This window comes from Ictidomys tridecemlineatus, chromosome 5, assembly GCF_052094955.1.
Source record: "Ictidomys tridecemlineatus isolate mIctTri1 chromosome 5, mIctTri1.hap1, whole genome shotgun sequence".
NCBI classification, from domain to species: Eukaryota; Metazoa; Chordata; class Mammalia; order Rodentia; family Sciuridae; genus Ictidomys; species Ictidomys tridecemlineatus.
In genome coordinates, this window is record NC_135481.1 from 121,501,164 (window position 1) to 121,518,893 (window position 17,730).

The 17,730-nt window shown below is 44.2% G+C and overlaps 1 protein-coding gene and 1 long non-coding RNA gene across 11 annotated transcripts in view; one reads left to right on the top strand and one right to left on the bottom strand.

Annotated features, from left to right (window-relative positions):
• The first annotated feature begins 3,325 nt into the window (after window positions 1–3,325).
• Window positions 3,326–17,730, top strand: part of Wdr20 (WD repeat domain 20) — an 86,410-nt gene continuing 72,005 nt past the window's right edge. For 2 of the 9 annotated variants that reach the window (XM_005340996.3, XM_013365555.4), the window contains exon 1: window positions 16,620–16,923. In XM_005340996.3, the coding sequence (XP_005341053.1) occupies window positions 16,675–16,923 (249 nt within the window). In that variant the 5' untranslated portion in view covers window positions 16,620–16,674. Of the gene's footprint in view, window positions 3,344–16,345; window positions 16,486–16,609; window positions 16,924–17,730 lie in introns of those variants that run through there. The other 7 variants (XM_040275060.2, XM_040275064.2, XM_040275063.2 and 4 more) reach the window with 7 other exon arrangements.
• Window positions 7,468–16,660, bottom strand: LOC120886342 (uncharacterized). Of its 2 annotated transcripts, none has more exons than XR_005729293.2 (2): window positions 16,425–16,660; window positions 7,468–15,877 (listed from the first exon to the last, which is right to left on the bottom strand). It is a non-coding gene; the product is annotated as an uncharacterized LOC120886342 (long non-coding RNA). The 2 variants fall into 2 exon arrangements; XR_005729294.2 differs by lacking the exon at window positions 16,425–16,660 and adding an exon at window positions 16,218–16,360.

The following is a 17,730-nucleotide window of genomic DNA, read 5'->3' on the forward strand; positions in this document are numbered from 1 at the left end:
TTTAAGAAAAGATCAGGTTGGGTCTATCAGTGGTAGATCGCCCTTGGTCAACGCCCAGTATGGGTGGGGGAATGATAATTCTAGCACCTACCTACTGCCTGGACTGTTCCCACATCTCCCCACTCATTTGCCATCACCACTCTCCTAAGAGCTGGTCACTCCAATCTCTGCCCACCTTTTTCTCCTTTGCTTAGATCCTCTCCATGAGTGGGTGGTCAAGGTGTAGCCACAAGCCACCTTTCTGGAGGCTCAGGGAAAGTACTACCTTTCCACTGTGGCCCCCTTGACACCTTTTATAGGTGGGCTGTTGAACCATGTTGTGGTGATTTGCCAAATGCACTCCAGGCAGGGATCTAGGACCCTCTTGGGCACTGTGTGGGCACTAATGGGATGTCAGTGCAATAAATACAGAGAATACACAAAAAGATAATGACACTGTCTCAATGTACTGTGACCTTTGCCAAGGGTTGGTCGGAGGGATGGTCAACTTGAACTAGAAATGTTTAGATTAGCCAGACACTGTGGTGCACATCTATAACCCCAGAAGCTCGGGAGGCTGAGGCAGGAGGATTGAGAGTTCAGAGCCAGCCTCAGCAATTTGGTGAGGCCCTGAGCAACTCAGTGAGACCCTGTCTCTAAAAAAAAAAAAAAAAAAAAAGGAAATATTTGGGGATGTGGCTCAATGGTAAGTGCCCCTGGATTCAATCCCCAATACCAAACAAAAACAAAAAACAAAGAAATGGGGCTGGGGATGTGGCTCAAGCAGTAGCGCGCTCGCCTGGCATGCAGTGTGGCCCGGGTTCGAGCCTCAGCACCACATACAAACAAAGATGTTTCGTCCGCCGAAAACTGAAAAATAAATATTGAAATTCTAAAAAAAAAAAAAAAAAAAAAAAACAAAGAAATGTTTAGACTAGCAGTTTTAAGTCTTGTCCACTCACCATTAGTCAGCCTAAACAACATGAACACTTGCAGATCCACAGCTCTGTCCCTTTGTTTGGCAACAAAGTCACTGTCTGGGAGAGCAGTTTTCAGAGAAGAGTGCAGTGGTGGGTTCAGACACAGAGGCTCGGGCCTCCTGTGGCCCAGTGAACAAGTGCTCGCTCGGCTGGGAACAGGGCCTTCTGGACTTCCAAGCCTAACACACAGGTGGGGAATAATCTGTAGGTGAAACCTGAGGAAGAGCTAGTGGGTGATGGATTGCAGAAGCCCTGGCTGTCAAATGTGTCCCCATGGCTGTGGAATGGGGTAAAATACGGTCTGCTCTCCTGCTGCTTGGAAAGCCGACTTGGGAAACTGAACAAGGCTCTGAAAGGCAGACTGAGAAAAGGGGGCTGGATATATATTTAAAATTTTTAATTATTTAATTTTAATTTATTATTTATTTAGCATTAGGGATTGAACCCAGAGATGCTGTACCACTAAGTCACATCCACAAAGGGTCTTGCTAAATTGCTGAGACTGGCCTTGAACTTGTGATCTTCCTGTCTCAGCTTCTCTAGTCACTAGGATTACAGGCACCATCAGCCTGGCATGGAGCTGGATTTCTTTAAGGATATTCTATGGCCTAATCCTCCAACCCAGTGGTATTTTTGCTGTCATCTGAGACTCTTGGATGGACCCACAACAAAAACTGGAACGGAATCCTTATTTTTTCCAGCCTCCATACAGACCTATTTTGATGATGCAGCCAACTGCAGCACAGCTGTATGGGTGGACTACAGTTCTGGCTGGGCTCCAAAGACAGTGGCTCAGGGAAACTTGAAACAAGGGGGAAAGCCCCTTAGGGAGGTGTCTTACTGGGGCCGACAGGAGGCCTCTTTGCAGGTGTGAGCTGGTACTGGTGTATGTTCTTCTCCAAGCACCAGGTGGGCTGGTCAACTGGATTTTGGGACCAAGTTGTATGAAAAACAACTCACTGGATCATATGAGGGCATAGCTGGTGACAACTGCTCCCGCCCAGGCACTTGGGTACATTCCTGCACTGAAGGGCTGTGTGCATGTGGAGACACCAGTAAGCCAAACATATCAATAGTGTCAGTGCCCTATAAGTCACCAACTTCTGCTGCTGGGTGAAGTGGTGAGCACCTGCAGTCGCAGCTACTCAGGAGGCTGAGGGAGGAGGATTGCTCAAGCTTGTGAATTTGCGACCAGTGTGAGCTGCACAGTGAGACTGTGTCTGAAAAACAAATTTCTAATTATTTATGATTTTATCTTTTGTGGTGCTGGGAGTTAAACCCAGGGCCTAGTGCATTGCTAGGGAAGCACTCTATCACTGAGCCACATCCCCAGCCCTTTACTTGTTATTTTGAGGTAGGGTCTTACAAAATTGTGAGGCTGGATGGAATTTATGACTCTTCTGCCTCAGCCTCTGAGTGGCTGGGATCATCGTGTCTGGCTCATACTTACTTCTACCGTCTGTATCACCCTGTATCAAAGGGCCCAGAACTGAAAAGCCTCGGCTCACACCCAGGCACTGCCCTGGCCTTGTCTCTCCTGTCAGTTACATGAGGACAACAGCATTTACCACCTGTGGGTCTTTGGGAGGTTAATTTAGGTGAAATATGGGAAATGCCTGGTACACAGGGCTCAAGCTGGTCTGAATTCTCTGTTGCACTGGGTGTGGTCTGTGATTCCTCCTAGTCTCATTACAGCAGGGTTACAACCACCCTTTTAGGAGGGGCTGATGCTAGTATATCTGGCTATAGTTTATTTATTTATTTATTATTTTTGGTTGCCTCAATTTCTGGAAGTTGATGGAGGTGTAAGACGAAAATAAATAATCATTTTTTTTTTTTTGGCATTACTGGGAAATTCAACCCAGGGTCTGGCTGTGGGAGCCTATAATCCCTTTTTTATTCAGGCTAATGGTGGTGGGTTCCCAGTACTTGAATCAAAGGAGTTCTGAATGGCACATCCCTGGAGATTTGTAGTTGGGGGCATGAATCTCAAAAGAAGACATAAATAGAGCTCAGTATCTTAGGAACTGAAGAGATAGAACCTTGTTTCTAGTGAGACAGGACTTCTAGTTAAATGCTCTTGCCATTCAGGGCAGACACTATTGAATCAGTCATTTCCAAAAGCCTCTCCCTTGACACTTCCCACCAGGAGATGGAAAGGGGAACACTGGCCTTCCTAGCCTTGAAAGCCGGCAGAGGGAGCCACTTGACTCAGTCTGGAAAATAAGACACAGCAGGACTGTTACTTGAGCAAATGGCAATGGCGGGGAGTGGTTTAATAACTTTTTTTTTTTTTTTTCAAGACAGGTTGTCAGGAAATTGACCAGGCTTACTTCAAATTGTCCATCCGCCTCCCTCAGCTTCCCAAGTAGCTGGGATTACAGGTGGGTGCTACTATATCTGGCTATAGTTTACTATTTTTCTTTCTAGGTTGCCTCAATTTCTAGAAGTTGGTGGAGGTATAAGATGAATGGGAAAAAATAATCTTTTTTTTTTTTTCTTTTTAGTACTGGGACATTCAACCCAGGGTCTTGTGCATACTACAAGTGCTATACCACTAAGCCAGCTCTACTAATAGATTTTTTTTTTTTTTTTTTGGTACCAGGGATTGAACTCAGGGGCACTTAACCACTGAGTCACATTCCTAGTACTTATGTTTCATTTTACTTTTGGGTACTAAGGATTGAATTCATGGTCACTGAGCCACATCGTCAGCCCTGTTTTTTTGTATTTTATTTAGAGATAGGGCCTCACTGAGTTGCTTAGCGCCTGTTGCTGAGTCTGGCTTTGGACTTGCAAGCCTCCTGCCTCAGACTCCTGAGTTGCTAGGATTACGGGCGTGTACCACCACGTCTGGTCAATAATGGATTTTTATTATAAAAATGTCTAAATTTTTTCTTTATAAAAATAAGATTTCAAACATTCCAAAATAACTTATGAGGTAAAAATAATTTGAAAGAAGAGAGTAGGCATCGCTAATGCCTGATGTTCCCTCTCAGAGGCAAGATGTTTTGTTCAACCTGTATTCAGCAACACCAACCCAGTTTACAAGGTGCCGGGGGCTTTGCTAGGTCTGGGGAGTCAAAGATCCATAAGGCCCAGTTCTTGCTCTCTCAGTTTGGGAGCTCACTGTAGGAAGACAGACCTAGGAATAGGTAACTCTGACTTAAGTGCAATGACAAAAAGAGGCTCAAGGTGTTATGAGGGCACAGTGAGGCCCAGAGAAGGCTTACTGATGGCAAATGACACCCGAGACAGTTGTGCAGTATAGGGGGGGGGGGCTCAGCAGAAGGGCATACTAGATGGAGGAGACTGCAAGTGCAAAGGTGTCAAGATGAGAAGCTGGTGTGGCCAGAGGCAGTTGGGAGGCCAGGGGCAGTGTGGAAAGAGGCCTGCAGGGAGGCAGGGTACCATCTGGAGATCGCCAGTGGGCAGCATGGTCTCCAGCCTGTAGGAGGGCAGTTCACTCTGAGATACATACTTTAGATGGATCTTGGGGGTGGGTGATTTTGGATTTGAAGGCCACAAGGGAGACACTTGTTGCAATGATCCAGGCAGAGGGGAGAGTTCTGTGATTGCTGGTGTCTGGCATTCTCTGTATACTGGGACATGGGCATTGGTAGAGCCTGGTTTCTCTAGTTCTTGTTCAGACACCTAGCTCTCATTCTTGACCTCTAAAGCATCTGCCCATATAACTATGCATTTGTTTCTGGAAGCTTTCTGTATTTTCAGAGCAACTTTTTTTGTGTGTGGTACTGAGGATTGAACCTAGGGTGCTCTACCACTGAGCTATGTACTCAGTCCTTTTTGAGTCAGCATCTTGCTAAGTTGCTGACACTACAGGCATGTGCCCCCATTAGGCTCACTCATAGCTTCCTGAGAAAGGTATACAGAGGGTAAACTGTTTTGAGATCTTTTTTTTTTTTTTTTTGAGAGAGAGAGAGAATTTTTTATTATGTATTTTTTAGTTTTCGGCGGACACAACATCTTTGTTTGTATGTGGTGCTGAGGATCGAACCCGGGCTGCACGCATGTGCCAGGCGAGCATGCTAGAGCTTGAGCCACATTCCCAGCCCCCTGTTTTGAGATCTTGCATGTCCAAAGATGTCTTTACTTCTGCCCCTATACTTGAATGATATTTTGCATGGGTCTAGTTATAGGCTGGTAGAAAGATTTCCTCAGAATTTGGAAAAACCATTTTTCTATTCTTTTGCATCCAATAATTTTTTTCTTTTCTTTCTTTCTTTCTTTTTTTTTTGGTGGCACCCTAGAATGAACCCAGGGGTGCTTTACCACTGAACATTCCTAGCCCTTTTTACTTTTTGGTACCGGGGATTGAAGGGGCACTCGACCACTGAGCCACATCCCCAGCCCTTTTTTGCATTTTATTTAGAGACATAGTCTCACTGAGTTGCTTAGTGCTTCACTTTTGCTGAGGCTGGGTTTGAACTCAAAAATCTCCTGCCTCAGCCTCCTAAGCCTCTGGGGTTACAGTTGTGCATCACGCCACTTCGGATTCTTGAGTGAACAGAAACAAAGAGACCAGGTCTGAGTTTATATTCTAGGTTGAGTTGTGGTTTTGGAGGTGTTGAAGTCTGAAGCTTTTTATATGATTTGTCCTCCCTATGGATGCTCACAGGATGGTCTTTGATCTGAGACTACTAAATTTCATGATAGTGTGCCTTGGGATGGATTTTTTTTTTTTTTTTTTTGGTGGGTGGACTAATACAGAGGCTTCTCAGCTTAGGTCATTCTTTTATTTTTAAAAATTCTAATTAGCTATATATGACAGCAGAATGCATTTCAATTCATATTATACATACAGAGCACAATTTTTTATATCTTTGGTTGTATACAAAGTATGTGTGTGTGTGCACACATATTTCTTTCTTTCTTTCTTTATTTTTTTTAGTTTTCGGCAGACACAACATCTTTGTTTGTATGTGGTGCTGAGGATCGAACCCGGGCCGCACGCATACCAGGCGAGCACGATACCACTTGAGCCACACCCCCAGCCCTATACACACACATTTCATATTTTTTTTAGTTGTAGATGGACACAATATCTTTATTTATTTATTATTATTTAAAAACATTTTTTAATATTTATTTTTTTAGTTTTCTGCGGACACAACATCTTTGTATGTGGTGCTGAAGATCAAACCCAGGTCGCATGCATGCCAGGCAAGCACACCACCGCTTGAGCCACATCCCCAGCCCCTATTTATTTTTTAATGTGGTGCTGAGGATTGAACCCAGTGCCTCATGCACCCGAGGCAAGTGCTCAAACATTGAGCTACAACCCCAGCCCCTACAAGACACCCAATTTGTGTCTTCATACATTTACTTAGGGTAATGATATCCATCTCATTCCACTTTTTTGTTTTTTTGTGGTGCTAGGGATTAGACCCAGGGCCTTATGCATGCAAGCACTATACCAAGTGAGTAATATTCCCTCATTCCACTACCATTTCTAACCCCATGCGCACTCCCTTCCCCTCTCACCCCCTGCCCTATCTAGAATTTCTTTATTCCTCCCATGATCCCCCTCCCAACCCCTTTATGAATCAGCCTCTTTATATCAGAGAAAACATTCGGCATTGGCATTTAGTTTTTTGGGATTGGCTAACTTCACTTAGCATTATCTTCTCCAAGGCCATCCATTAACCTGCAAATGCCATGATTTTATTCTTTTATTGCTGAGTAATATTCCATTGTGTATATATGCCACATTTTCTTTATCCATTCAACTACTGAAGGGCATCTAGGTCGGTTCCAGTTTAGCTATTGTGAATTGTGCTGCTAAAAACATTGATGTGGCTGTGTCTTTGTAGTATGCTGTTTTTAAGTCCTTTGGGTATAGACCTAGGAGTGGGATAGTTGGGTCAAATGGTGGTTCTATTCCCAGCTTTCCAAGGAATCTCCTTACTGCTTTTCATATTGGCTGCACCAATTTGCAGTCCTACCACAATGTATGAGTGTGCTCTTTCCCCCACATTCTCGCCGACACTTATTGTTGTGTTCTTAATAGCTGCCATTCTGAATGGAGTGAGATGAAATCTTAGTTTTGACTTGATTTGCATTTCTCTAATTGCTAGAAATGTTCAACATTTTTTCATATATTTGTTGATTGATTGCATATCATCTTCTTTGAGGTGTCTGTTCAGTTCCTTGGCCCATTTATTGATTGGGCTATTTGTTTTTTTGGTGTTTAGCTTTTTGAATTCTTTATATACCCTAGAGATTAGTGCTCTATCTGATGTGCGAGTGGTAAAAATTTGCTCCTGAGATGTAGGCTCTCTACTCACCTCATTGATTGTTTGTTTTGCTGAGAAGAAGCTTTTTAGTTTCAATCTGGGATGGATCTGTTTTGATCCCTTTTGCTGGGTATTTGGATGTGCTCACTTTGTAAACCATATGCCTCAGTTCTGGGAATTTTTCTTAAATACTTTGTGGATGACTCCCTTCTCCAAGGTTTGGATCCTGAACCTCTTAGGATGATTTTCCATTTCCCTATTTTTCTCTTCTTCTGTGATGTGAGGTCTCCTCAATAATTTTCTTTTCCAACCCTTCTCTTTATTTCTGCTCTCATGTTTTTAATATTGAAGAGGTTTATTTTCTGAAGTTTATTATGAGGATGTGTGTTGTTGCTTCATGGATGCAGTATCTACTTAAATCTATTAGCACTTGTTTTAAAATTTCATATTCTTGTAAAGTCCATTAAGAGTTGGGTTTTGTGTTTGTTTTGATGTTTAAAACCACGTTCAGAGGCTTTTCTCAGATGCAGGAAAACCACTGGAGGTCTGCTTATGATCAGGATGGGGTCTGGTTGGAAGTGTGGCTCAGGACTACCAGATGGCTCACCTGGCAGGTGTGAGGTCCTGGGTTCTATCTCTAGCACCACACATGGCTCGGAAGACTTTTAGACTTTGAGATTCAATTTACGGTAATCTGCATAGGCAATTTGTTACATAACTTATGCCTATTTCTTGGGAAAGATCAGATGCTTCAGAAAATAATCTTCTACAATTTCAGGTTGGTGAGTAAAAGTTTGGGTGCCACAGCAGTAGGAGACCAGTGAGGAGAAAAGGCTGGGGATCCCAGCATTCAGTAATCACATGCCCACATAATCCCCATTTTCAAAAGACTATTCATGTCTTAATTTGGCCTAGATATTAAATAAAGATGTGGCTTCCTGAACAGAAATTCTTTGTTTTGCTTTTTTGGAGAATGAGCTTTCAGATTCTGCTAGGATAGAAGAATCTAGGAAACTATATTCACAAGGATATAGAATAAACATAAAGAAGGGTTGCTGGATTAGAGTGCATACATTTTAGATTTTTATTAGTTATTGCCAAATTATCCTCTATTAAGCATGTACCAATTTGCACCACCAGATGCAATATGAGAGTATTTCTTTCTTCATACCTTGTAAACAGTTACCAATTTTTAAAAATATTTGTTATTTTAATTTACATTTTTGTTGAGATTAAGCATCTTTTCATGGCTGAGAGACATTTGTTTTTTTTTTTTCTTCTTGTGTGTTCAGATTCTTTGCCAATTAGATCCTAGTCTTTTATTGATACCTACAGAGCTTTATTCTTTTTCCATTTTGTTGTTGGTTGAGACAAGCTCTCACTATGTTGCCTAAGCTGACCTGGAACTCCTGGGGTCAAGTGATCCTCCTGCCTCAGCTTCCCTAGTAGCTAGGGATTACAGGCCTGCACACCATGCCCAGTTTAAAAACCTTTCTGAATGTGATTAAATTTCTTCTGTTAGCCAGCATGTTAGGTGAATGCTTGTAATCCCAGAGGATCGGGAGGCAGAGGCAGGAGGATTTCACGTTTAAAGCCAGCCTCAGCATTTTTTTTGGGGGGGGGAGGGAGGAGAGAGGAGAGAGAGGGAGAAAATTTTAATATTTATTTTTTAGTTTTCGGCGGACACAACTTCTTTGTTTGTATGTGTTGCTGAGGATCGAACTCGGGCTGCACGAATGCCAGGCGAGTGCACTACCACTTGAGCCACATCCCCAGCCCCAGCCTCAGCAATTTATTGAGGCATTTAGCAATTCAACAAGACCCTGTCTCTAAATAAAACATGGGGATGTGGCTAAGTGATCGAGTGCCCCAGAGTTCAATCCCCAGTACCAAAAAAAAAAAAAAAGAAATAAAGGGGGCTCAGTAGTTGAGCACCCCTGAGTTCAATCCTCAATACCAAAACCAAAACCAAAACAACAACAAAATTCTTCTTTAGGCTGGGGATATAGCTCAGTAGTAGAGCACTTGCCTAGCACGTTTGAGGACTTGGGTTAAATCCCCAGCACCAAAACCTAAAAACAACAACAATTAAAAAAAACTAGCTTTTAAGTTTTGTGTCATATTCAGAAGAACTGCAAGTTCCAGGCCAGCCTGGACAGTTCATAAAGAGGGAAAAGTGTTGGGAATGTGGCTCACTGGTAAAGTACCTCTGGGTTCCATCCCACTACTGGGGGCAGTGGGGAAGTCTTCCCTCATTACTTCCATTACTGGGAATTGAATTTAGTCTTTCTTACTCTAGGCAAGTGCTCTTCCACTGAAGTACAGTTCTTTTTTAAATTTTGAGACAGGGTCTTCCTAAATTGCTGAGGCTGGCTTTGAACTTGTGATCCTCCTGCCTCAGCCTCTTGAGTCGATGGGATTACAGGATGCAAGTCCAACTGCATTTCTTTAATCATCAGAAACACTAAGCATCTTGGAGTGGGAAGTTCTTTCTAGGCATGACAGGAAACCAGAAGTCATAAGCAAAGTCTACTGGGCAGTTACTGAATGCAACTATTGTGAGTTTTCTGCTCTGATCCTTTGCCTATTTACTTTCCAGTGGGTTAGTTTTCCTGATTAAGTGTTTTTATTATTAGAGATGTTTTTCTCTTGCCATGCATATTAAAAATATTTCCAAGTTTGTTGTTTTTTCAAATGTGTTTTTTTGTTTTGTTTTGTTTTGTTTGCTATGGGAGATATTAAATAAAAATGTGGCTCCTGAGCTAGGGCTATGTATAGAAAAGCCTTTCCCATTTAAGACTAGACATGTATTTATTTGACTACTTTCTTGACTTCTGTGGTTAATTTTTATTTTTTTATTTTTTAAGAGAGAGGAGAGAGAGAAAGAGAGAGGGAGGGAGGGAGAGAGGGAGAGAGAATTTTTTAATATTTATTTTTTAGTTTTTGGCAGACACAACATCTTTGTTTGTATGTGGTGCTGAGGATCGAACCTGGGCTGCACGCATGCCAAGCAAGCGCGCTACCGCTTGAGCCACATCCCCAGCCCCTGTGGTTAATTTTTATATTTAAATTTCTGAATCATCTGGAGTTTATTTTCGAATGAGGGAAGCAGAAATCTATATTTTATTATAAATGACTATTCCGTTGTTCCAATACCTTTTATTGAATTAATCCTGCCATTTCCAGCATATATTCATTTTCACTGGGTCTAATTCTAAACAATTCCACTGACCTGTTTTAATCAAAGAGGTTTTATAAAATGAACTTGCCGGGCTGGGGATGTGGCTCAAGTGGTAGCACACTCGCCTGGCATGCGTGCGGCCTGGGTTCGATCCTCAGCACCACATACAAAGATGTTGTGTCTTCCGAAAACTAAAATAAATAAATAAATAAAAATATTCTCTCTTTCTCTCTTTAAAAAAAAAGAAAGAAAAAAAATAAATAAAATGAACTTGCCACTGGTATTACAGGCACATGCCACCATACCTGGTCTTTTTTTCCCCTGTATGTTTTTTAACTGAGGCATTACAATTATACACAATGGGGCTGGAGATGTGGCTCAAGCAGTAGCGCGCTAGCCTGGCATGCGTGTGGCCTGGGTTCGATCCTCAGCACCACATACAAACAAAGATGCTGTACTCGCCGATAACTAATAAATATTAAAATTCTCTCTCTCTTAAAAAAAAAAAAAAAACCCCAGTTATACACAATGTTACATATTCATACATGAACACAATATATTAATATAATTTGGTCAACATCATTTCCTAGTATTTCTTCTTCATATTTCTCCTTCACTTCCAACACATCTTTTTTTGGTCCACAATCAAAACTTTATTAAAAAGCACCAAAATAGGAGACTTGTACACCTTATAAAATCAAACATATTACAATATCTTGGTAAAAAAACTGGAATTACTGAACTTATAAGGCTTCTGTGAGAAAACACAAATTCTGGAACTTGCATAGATCATTAGCATTGCTTTCTTCTAAATAAACAATGTTCTGTGAGTCTGGTCTTTCCTCCTGTAGGCTGGCACAACACTGGGACTGTGGGTGCATGCCACCACCCATGGCCCTTTTTTTTTTTTTTTGGTATTAGGGTTTGAACTCAGGGGCACTCAACCACTGAGCCACATCCCTAGCCCTCTTTTGAAATTTATTTAGAGACAGGGTCTCTCTGAGTTGCTTAATGCCTCACCATTGCTGAGGCTGGTTTTGAACTTGTGATCCTCCTGCCTCAGCCCCCTGAGCTGCTGGGAATTACAGGCATTTGCTACTGCGCCTGGCTCCAGATTCAAAAAGCTTTAAAACCATAATCAATATCCAGCTGGTAATTTTGCTGTTAGAACCTCTCTAGCTAATTCAGTATTCTTCCCTACTAAACTGAAATGTGACGTAAATCAAGATGATTTTCCATAGACAGAATAGTGTTTTGTTTTTGTTTGCTGTGGGAAAATGCAAAGAGCTGGACTAAGGAACCAAATGAACAGTGTTCATTCGAAATATTGACTCTAAGATAAATCCATACAATAAACAGGGGGCTGGACCCCCTCAAGCTAGATGCAGAGCTATCTGAAAGGCCAAGTAATGTGACCCTAAGACATGTTATCTAGGGGACAAGGTAAAAGAGATGAAAGCATGAAGGAGCATGTTTTCATGTATGTGACATGTAACAACCATCTGTAGCTAACAATCCAGGTCAATGAGACAGTAGTGTAATAAATGTATTAACAGGAGGTGCTGATAGTTTGAGAATGTTTTTCAAAGGTGGCAAGGCACTCTTCTGGCTGTTATGCACCAATGGCAGGCCCAATCCACTCATAAATTGCTGAACAAAAAGCCAGGACTCCTGTTTTCCAAGAATTTAGGACATCTTGGGGAGGTGGATGTCTTGAGAAATTGAGGTGATGCAACTTAGAGTTGGGGTGTCAGGGAAAGCCTCATGAGAAGACAGCTTTCTAAACCCGAGGGATGGACAAGCACAGTAAAGAGCCCAAGCACTGGAGTTTCTTGGAGTTAGGTCTCCAAGGATGAGCAGCATTCTGTCCCCTCTGATGGATAGAGAATCTCAATCATGCATAGACACAAAAGCCCAGGTGTGACATGAGAAACAATGTATTGCAGCCAACCAAGAGAGGATGTGGAAAGGAAAATTCCAGGGAGAGAAAGAAGGGAGGAAGACAAAATATGAGGAAGAGGGATATCCGAGGGGATTATTACTCTAAAGGAAAAAATTAAAACTCTGAGTTATATTGGGTAGAGAATAGAAGGATTCTCTAAGAATCTTTAAGAGAATATCCTTGACTCCATTCCCCCCCCCTTTTTTTTTGGTACTAGGAATTCAATTTAGTACAACTCAGGGGCACTCAACCACTGAGCCACATCCCCAGCCCTATTTTGTATTTTTATTTAGAGACAGGATTTCACTGAGTTGCTCAGTGCCGAGGCTGGCTTTGAATTTGAAATCCTCCTGTCTTAGCCCCCAGAGCCGCTGAGATTACAGGCGTGCACCACAGTGCCCAGTCCAGAGTAGACCCTTTTAATGTTATAAAAGAATCAGAATATTAGAATATTATATTGTAGGAATTACTGTTTTTGTTTTCCCAAACAGTAACTTCTACAATGAAAAAAAATTTTAAAAAGAATCTCTTTGGGGTGCTGGGGATTGATTACACTGAGCAAATGCTCTGTCACTGAGCTACTCACCCTTACAATGAATTATAAATTAACAAAGCCCCCAAGTACAACTTTTCAGCAACCTGTTGCTAGAAGTCACTCTTATCGTTGGTCACTTCTCAGCAGCCAACAATATTGATGAGGCTCTCCAGAGAGTAACTGAGAGTACTTTTAATTATATGAGTAAATTTTTTTCTTTCATACAGCAAGCATCAGTTTTCCATTGTGTACACTACTGGGTATTAAACCTATGGGTAGTTTGCCGCTGAGCCACATTCCCAGGCCCTTTTTGAGAAAGGGTCCTCTTAAGTTCCTTAGGGCCTTGCTAAATTGCCAAGGCTGGCTTTGAACTTGCAATCCTGCTGCTCCAACCTCCTAAACCACTGGGATTACAGGGGTCTGCCACCACACCTAGCACATATAAATTGCCTACTGAGACTACAATTCTGTGTTTTTAGCATATTCAGAATTGTGCAACTACCACCCCCAAAATAAACCCAGCAATCATGTCACTTCATCATCCCAGGGGAACCACTATTTTCTGCCTTTACACTTCTACCACAACTGAATAATATTCCACTGTATTGATATGCCTCATTTGTTTACCACTCATCAGTTGATGGACATTGTCTGATTCCACTTTGGGGCTATTATTATTTGATGGTGCTGTGAACATGCTACAAGGTTTTGTTTTGTATGGACACATTTCAATTTCTCTTGGATAACACACCTAGGAGTCATATGGTAACTATGTTTAAACTTTTGAGGAACTCCAGGATTTTTTCCCAAGGTGGCTGTACTGTTTTTCACTCCCACCAGCTATATATGAATACATAAAGGGGCATATGATACCTTGGGGACGGGACTTAAGTGTAAACACATAACTCATTTGTTTCATATACCTCATATATATCCTGAAGCAATTCTAGGTAATATTTTTAGTGCACTTATTTTTTTTTTTTTGGGGGGGCGGGGGTACCAGGGATTGAACTCAAGGGCACTCAACTACTAAGCCACATCCCCAGCCCTATTTTGTATTTTATTTAGAGTCAGGGTCTTGCTGAATCATTTAGTACCTTGCTTTTTCTGAGGCTGACTTTGAACTCACAATCCTCCTGTCTTAGCCTCCTGAGCTGCTGGAATTACAGGTGTGCACCATTGCACCAGGCCTAGTGTACTTGTTATTTTTGCTGTGACTCATCACATTAAGTTAAAGTGTGGAATTTTCCACTTAGAGTGTCAGAAGGTACTCAGAGTTTTGGATTTTTGAATTTCTAATTAGAATGCTCCACTGGCATTAAGGGTTGCATTGACTTAATAAAGATCATAGAATTTATTTTTTTTGTGGTGCTAGGGATTAAACCCAGGGCCTAGTGTATGTGAGGCAAGCACTCTACCAACTGAGCTATATCCTCAGCACGAAGTTCAATTTTTATTTAAAAACATCATAATAATTCCAATGGTGTGTTAGGCTTTGTTTATTTATTTTTAGTGGTACTGGGGATTGAACCCAGGTATGCTTTCTCCAGCTCTCCCCCTTCTTAAATTTTGAGACAGAGCTCATTAAGTTTCAGAGGCTGGCCTTGAACTTGAGATACTCCTGCCTCAGTCTCCCAAGTAGCTGGCTTAATAGGTGTGTGCCACTATGCCTGGCTGGTGTGTAACTTTTAATATATGCAATGATGAAGTATAAAGTAGAAGTGTTGTATTAAGGACAGTGTAGTATGTGATGTTTTCCAAATTTTGTTTTCAAGCAAGGAAGTACTGAGTCATGTTGTAATAAGAGAATAAGCCTGGTCAACTAGATAAATCTGAGAGATTGGTTGCTTTACATGGCTGAGTCAGTGAAGATTTCAAATGTGGCTCCCAAGGACACTTAGCTGTATCTACTTATCTCTGTAAGGTCACTACAGCCCAAACATTACCCTCAAAGTTTTAAATATATTTTTAAGGGACTGGGTTGTAGCTCAGTAGTAAAGTGCCTGTTTGAGACACTGGATTCAATTCTCAGCATCACATATAAATAAATAAAATAAAGGTCCATCAAAAAAATTTTAAGTATCTTAATGCATAATTAATCTCTGAATCTGAATGACAGTGATAAATATAGCCTAAAGTGAGTAACTCTCCTTTTTCCCTCATCCTCTTTGTCTCCTTCCTTCCTCCCTTCTCTCCCCCTTTCTTTTTCTTGTACTGGCGATTGAACCAAGGGCATTTTACTACTGAGCCCTAGTAACCCCCACTTTTAAGTTGTAGTTGGACACAATACCTTATTTATTTATTTATTCTTATGTGGTGCTGAGGATCCAACCCAGTGCCTCACAAGTGCAAGGCAAGGCTCTACCACTGAGCCACAATCTCAGCCCCAAACTACTGCCCTCTTTAGTATTTTCAGATAGGGTCTGGCTAAATTGTCCAGGCTAGCATCAAATTTGCAATATTTCTGCCTTCCTCCCTGAGTAACTGGGATTACAGGCTTGCACCGCAGCGCCAGGCAATTTTTACTATTTTGCGCTGTGTTGGCAGGCTGGCTTCCAAATCCTCCCCCTCAGCCTTGGAGTAGGTGGGACTACAGGCGCACAGCACCATGTCCTCCTCCTCTCACTTTTTTGGTATTCCCTGGATAAGACCTGAATTTTCAGTAAAAGTTTTTACCTGGTGTGACAAATGTTTTTTCCCCTTGAATTCTATGAGGGCGTTTACTCCTCAAGAGTTATTATTTTAGTGCAACATGCCAAGAAACCTAAGTACAAAACGATGGTGGTTTAACCTTACCTGAGCGTGCGCCTGTCCTTGCCTATCTATAGTATACACAAATAACTATGCTCACGGGGTCTCGTAGCAAACAGTGCCAGATTCCACTGGAGCCTTTTGGACAAAGTCAATTACTGCCGGGAGCGGTGGCGCAGGTAATCCCAGCCATTCCAGAGACTGAACCAGGAGAACGTCCGAGTTTGAGGCCAACCTCACAATTTAGATCGTCTTAAAATAAAAAATAGAAAAGTCTCAGTGGCAAAGCGCCGCTGGGTTAAATTCTTAGTAACCCCCCAGAACCTTTAATTTTATTGAGGTCTTAATAATCTATTGAACAAGTGAGTGCAGCACAGATTCGGCGTCAGGTTGCTGAGCGCCGCCCAGCGCGCCGCTGCGCCAGACACCTGGCAGAGGCGCCCGCGGGAGTCCGTGGTGACAGCACGACTCACTTCCTCGCGGTCAGCGACGCCAGCTGTAGACGGGACTTGACAAGTGCGCTGCCGGCACCGGAGCCGTACTTTCTCCCCACCCCCCTTAAAGGGAAGCGTAAAACTCCATCCTACCGTACCTTCTCGGCGACCGACTCCCGGCAGCGCGGGGCGGCCGCCCTCAGCGCTCGGCCTGGACTGCAGCCGAGGCCTAGGAGCCCGAGGGAACCACACGCGCGGAACCCTAACGGGACCCTCCGACAGGGCTGGCGCAGCGGCAGCCGCAACTAGTTCTCCCAACCCCGCCGCCCACCGCGGGAGTGCGAGCTACCCGGAGCCGGCCCCACCTGAACTGTAGCGAGCCGCGCCCGAGGAAGGGGAGGAGCCTGCGGCGCCCCGGCAGTCCAGGTAAGCACGCGTGCGCAGTCCGGCCGTAAACAAGCCCGCCCCTTTCACTCGGCACGCCTTCCCGAGGCAGGCTCGCTGGTGGGCGGGGCCGGGAGAAAGGGGCGGGGGGAAAGAGCGAGCGCCGGGGACGGCGCCTGCGCGGTGGGCGTGATCCGGGCACTTAGGGCAGGATGAACGCTGCTTTCCAAGATGGCGACGGAGGGAGGAGGGAAGGAGATGAACGAGATTAAGACCCAATTCACCACCCGGGAAGGTCTGTACAAGCTGCTACCACACTCGGAGTACAGCCGGCCCAACCGGGTGCCCTTCAACTCGCAGGGATCCAACCCTGTCCGCGTCTCCTTCGTCAACCTCAACGACCAGTCTGGCAACGGCGACCGCCTCTGCTTCAATGTGGGCCGGGAGCTCTACTTCTATATCTACAAGGGGGTCCGCAAGGTACCGACCCGGGCGTCGCCGGGGTCCGCCAGTCGCGGAGGCAGCGGCCGAGGGCAGGGCGGTGACAGCAGGGCAGGGCAGCGGGGGGCGGCGGCCGCCCTTACTTTTGAGTGGGCCGGGAACTCCGCCGGGGTACTCCGAGGGACGCGGCGCCGGGCGAGCGGGTGGCGGCCGGCTGTGGCGGCGGGCCGCGGCGTGTGGGGCTCCGGCTGGCAGGCCCCGGGAGCGGCCGGCCGCCTACCCCGGCAGGTCTGCCGGGCTCCGGAGCGGCCAGGAGCGGGCCTGCGAGTCCCCGGAAGAGGGTGGCTGTCTGGGGCGCCGCGCTCCCCGCGAGGACCGGGGCGCAGGGCGGCCTGGAAAGGTCCGTAAGGCGGAACCGGGGTAGGTGGAGGAGGACTAGGATTAGGTCAGAAAGGACCTGCTCGGCACGCAGGGCTACTCCACTTGCTGCCGCACTGACACTTCCTAGGAGCCTTGACTCCTGGCGTTGACGCTTCCTGTGTCCCAAAACCTCCGCGGGAGGATGACTGTCATTGTCTCCGTCGAGGGAACCTTCTGAAGCACAGTTAAAGAGGGTCATCCTGTCCCTGTAGTGTAGGAAGTACTGAATACTACAGTTGGAAGTTGAAATTGTGTTTTCAGTGAACTAAGCTGCTCCAGAGGGTGTCTGTGTCAGCGTGCCCGGATTAATCTTGTCCGACAAGTCAGGCTGTGTCCCAAGCAGGGAGGGACGCGCCTTGAAAGCTACTTTAAAGGAACCATTCTTCTTGGCGGGTGACTTAAAAATAATTCTGTGAAGCATATAAT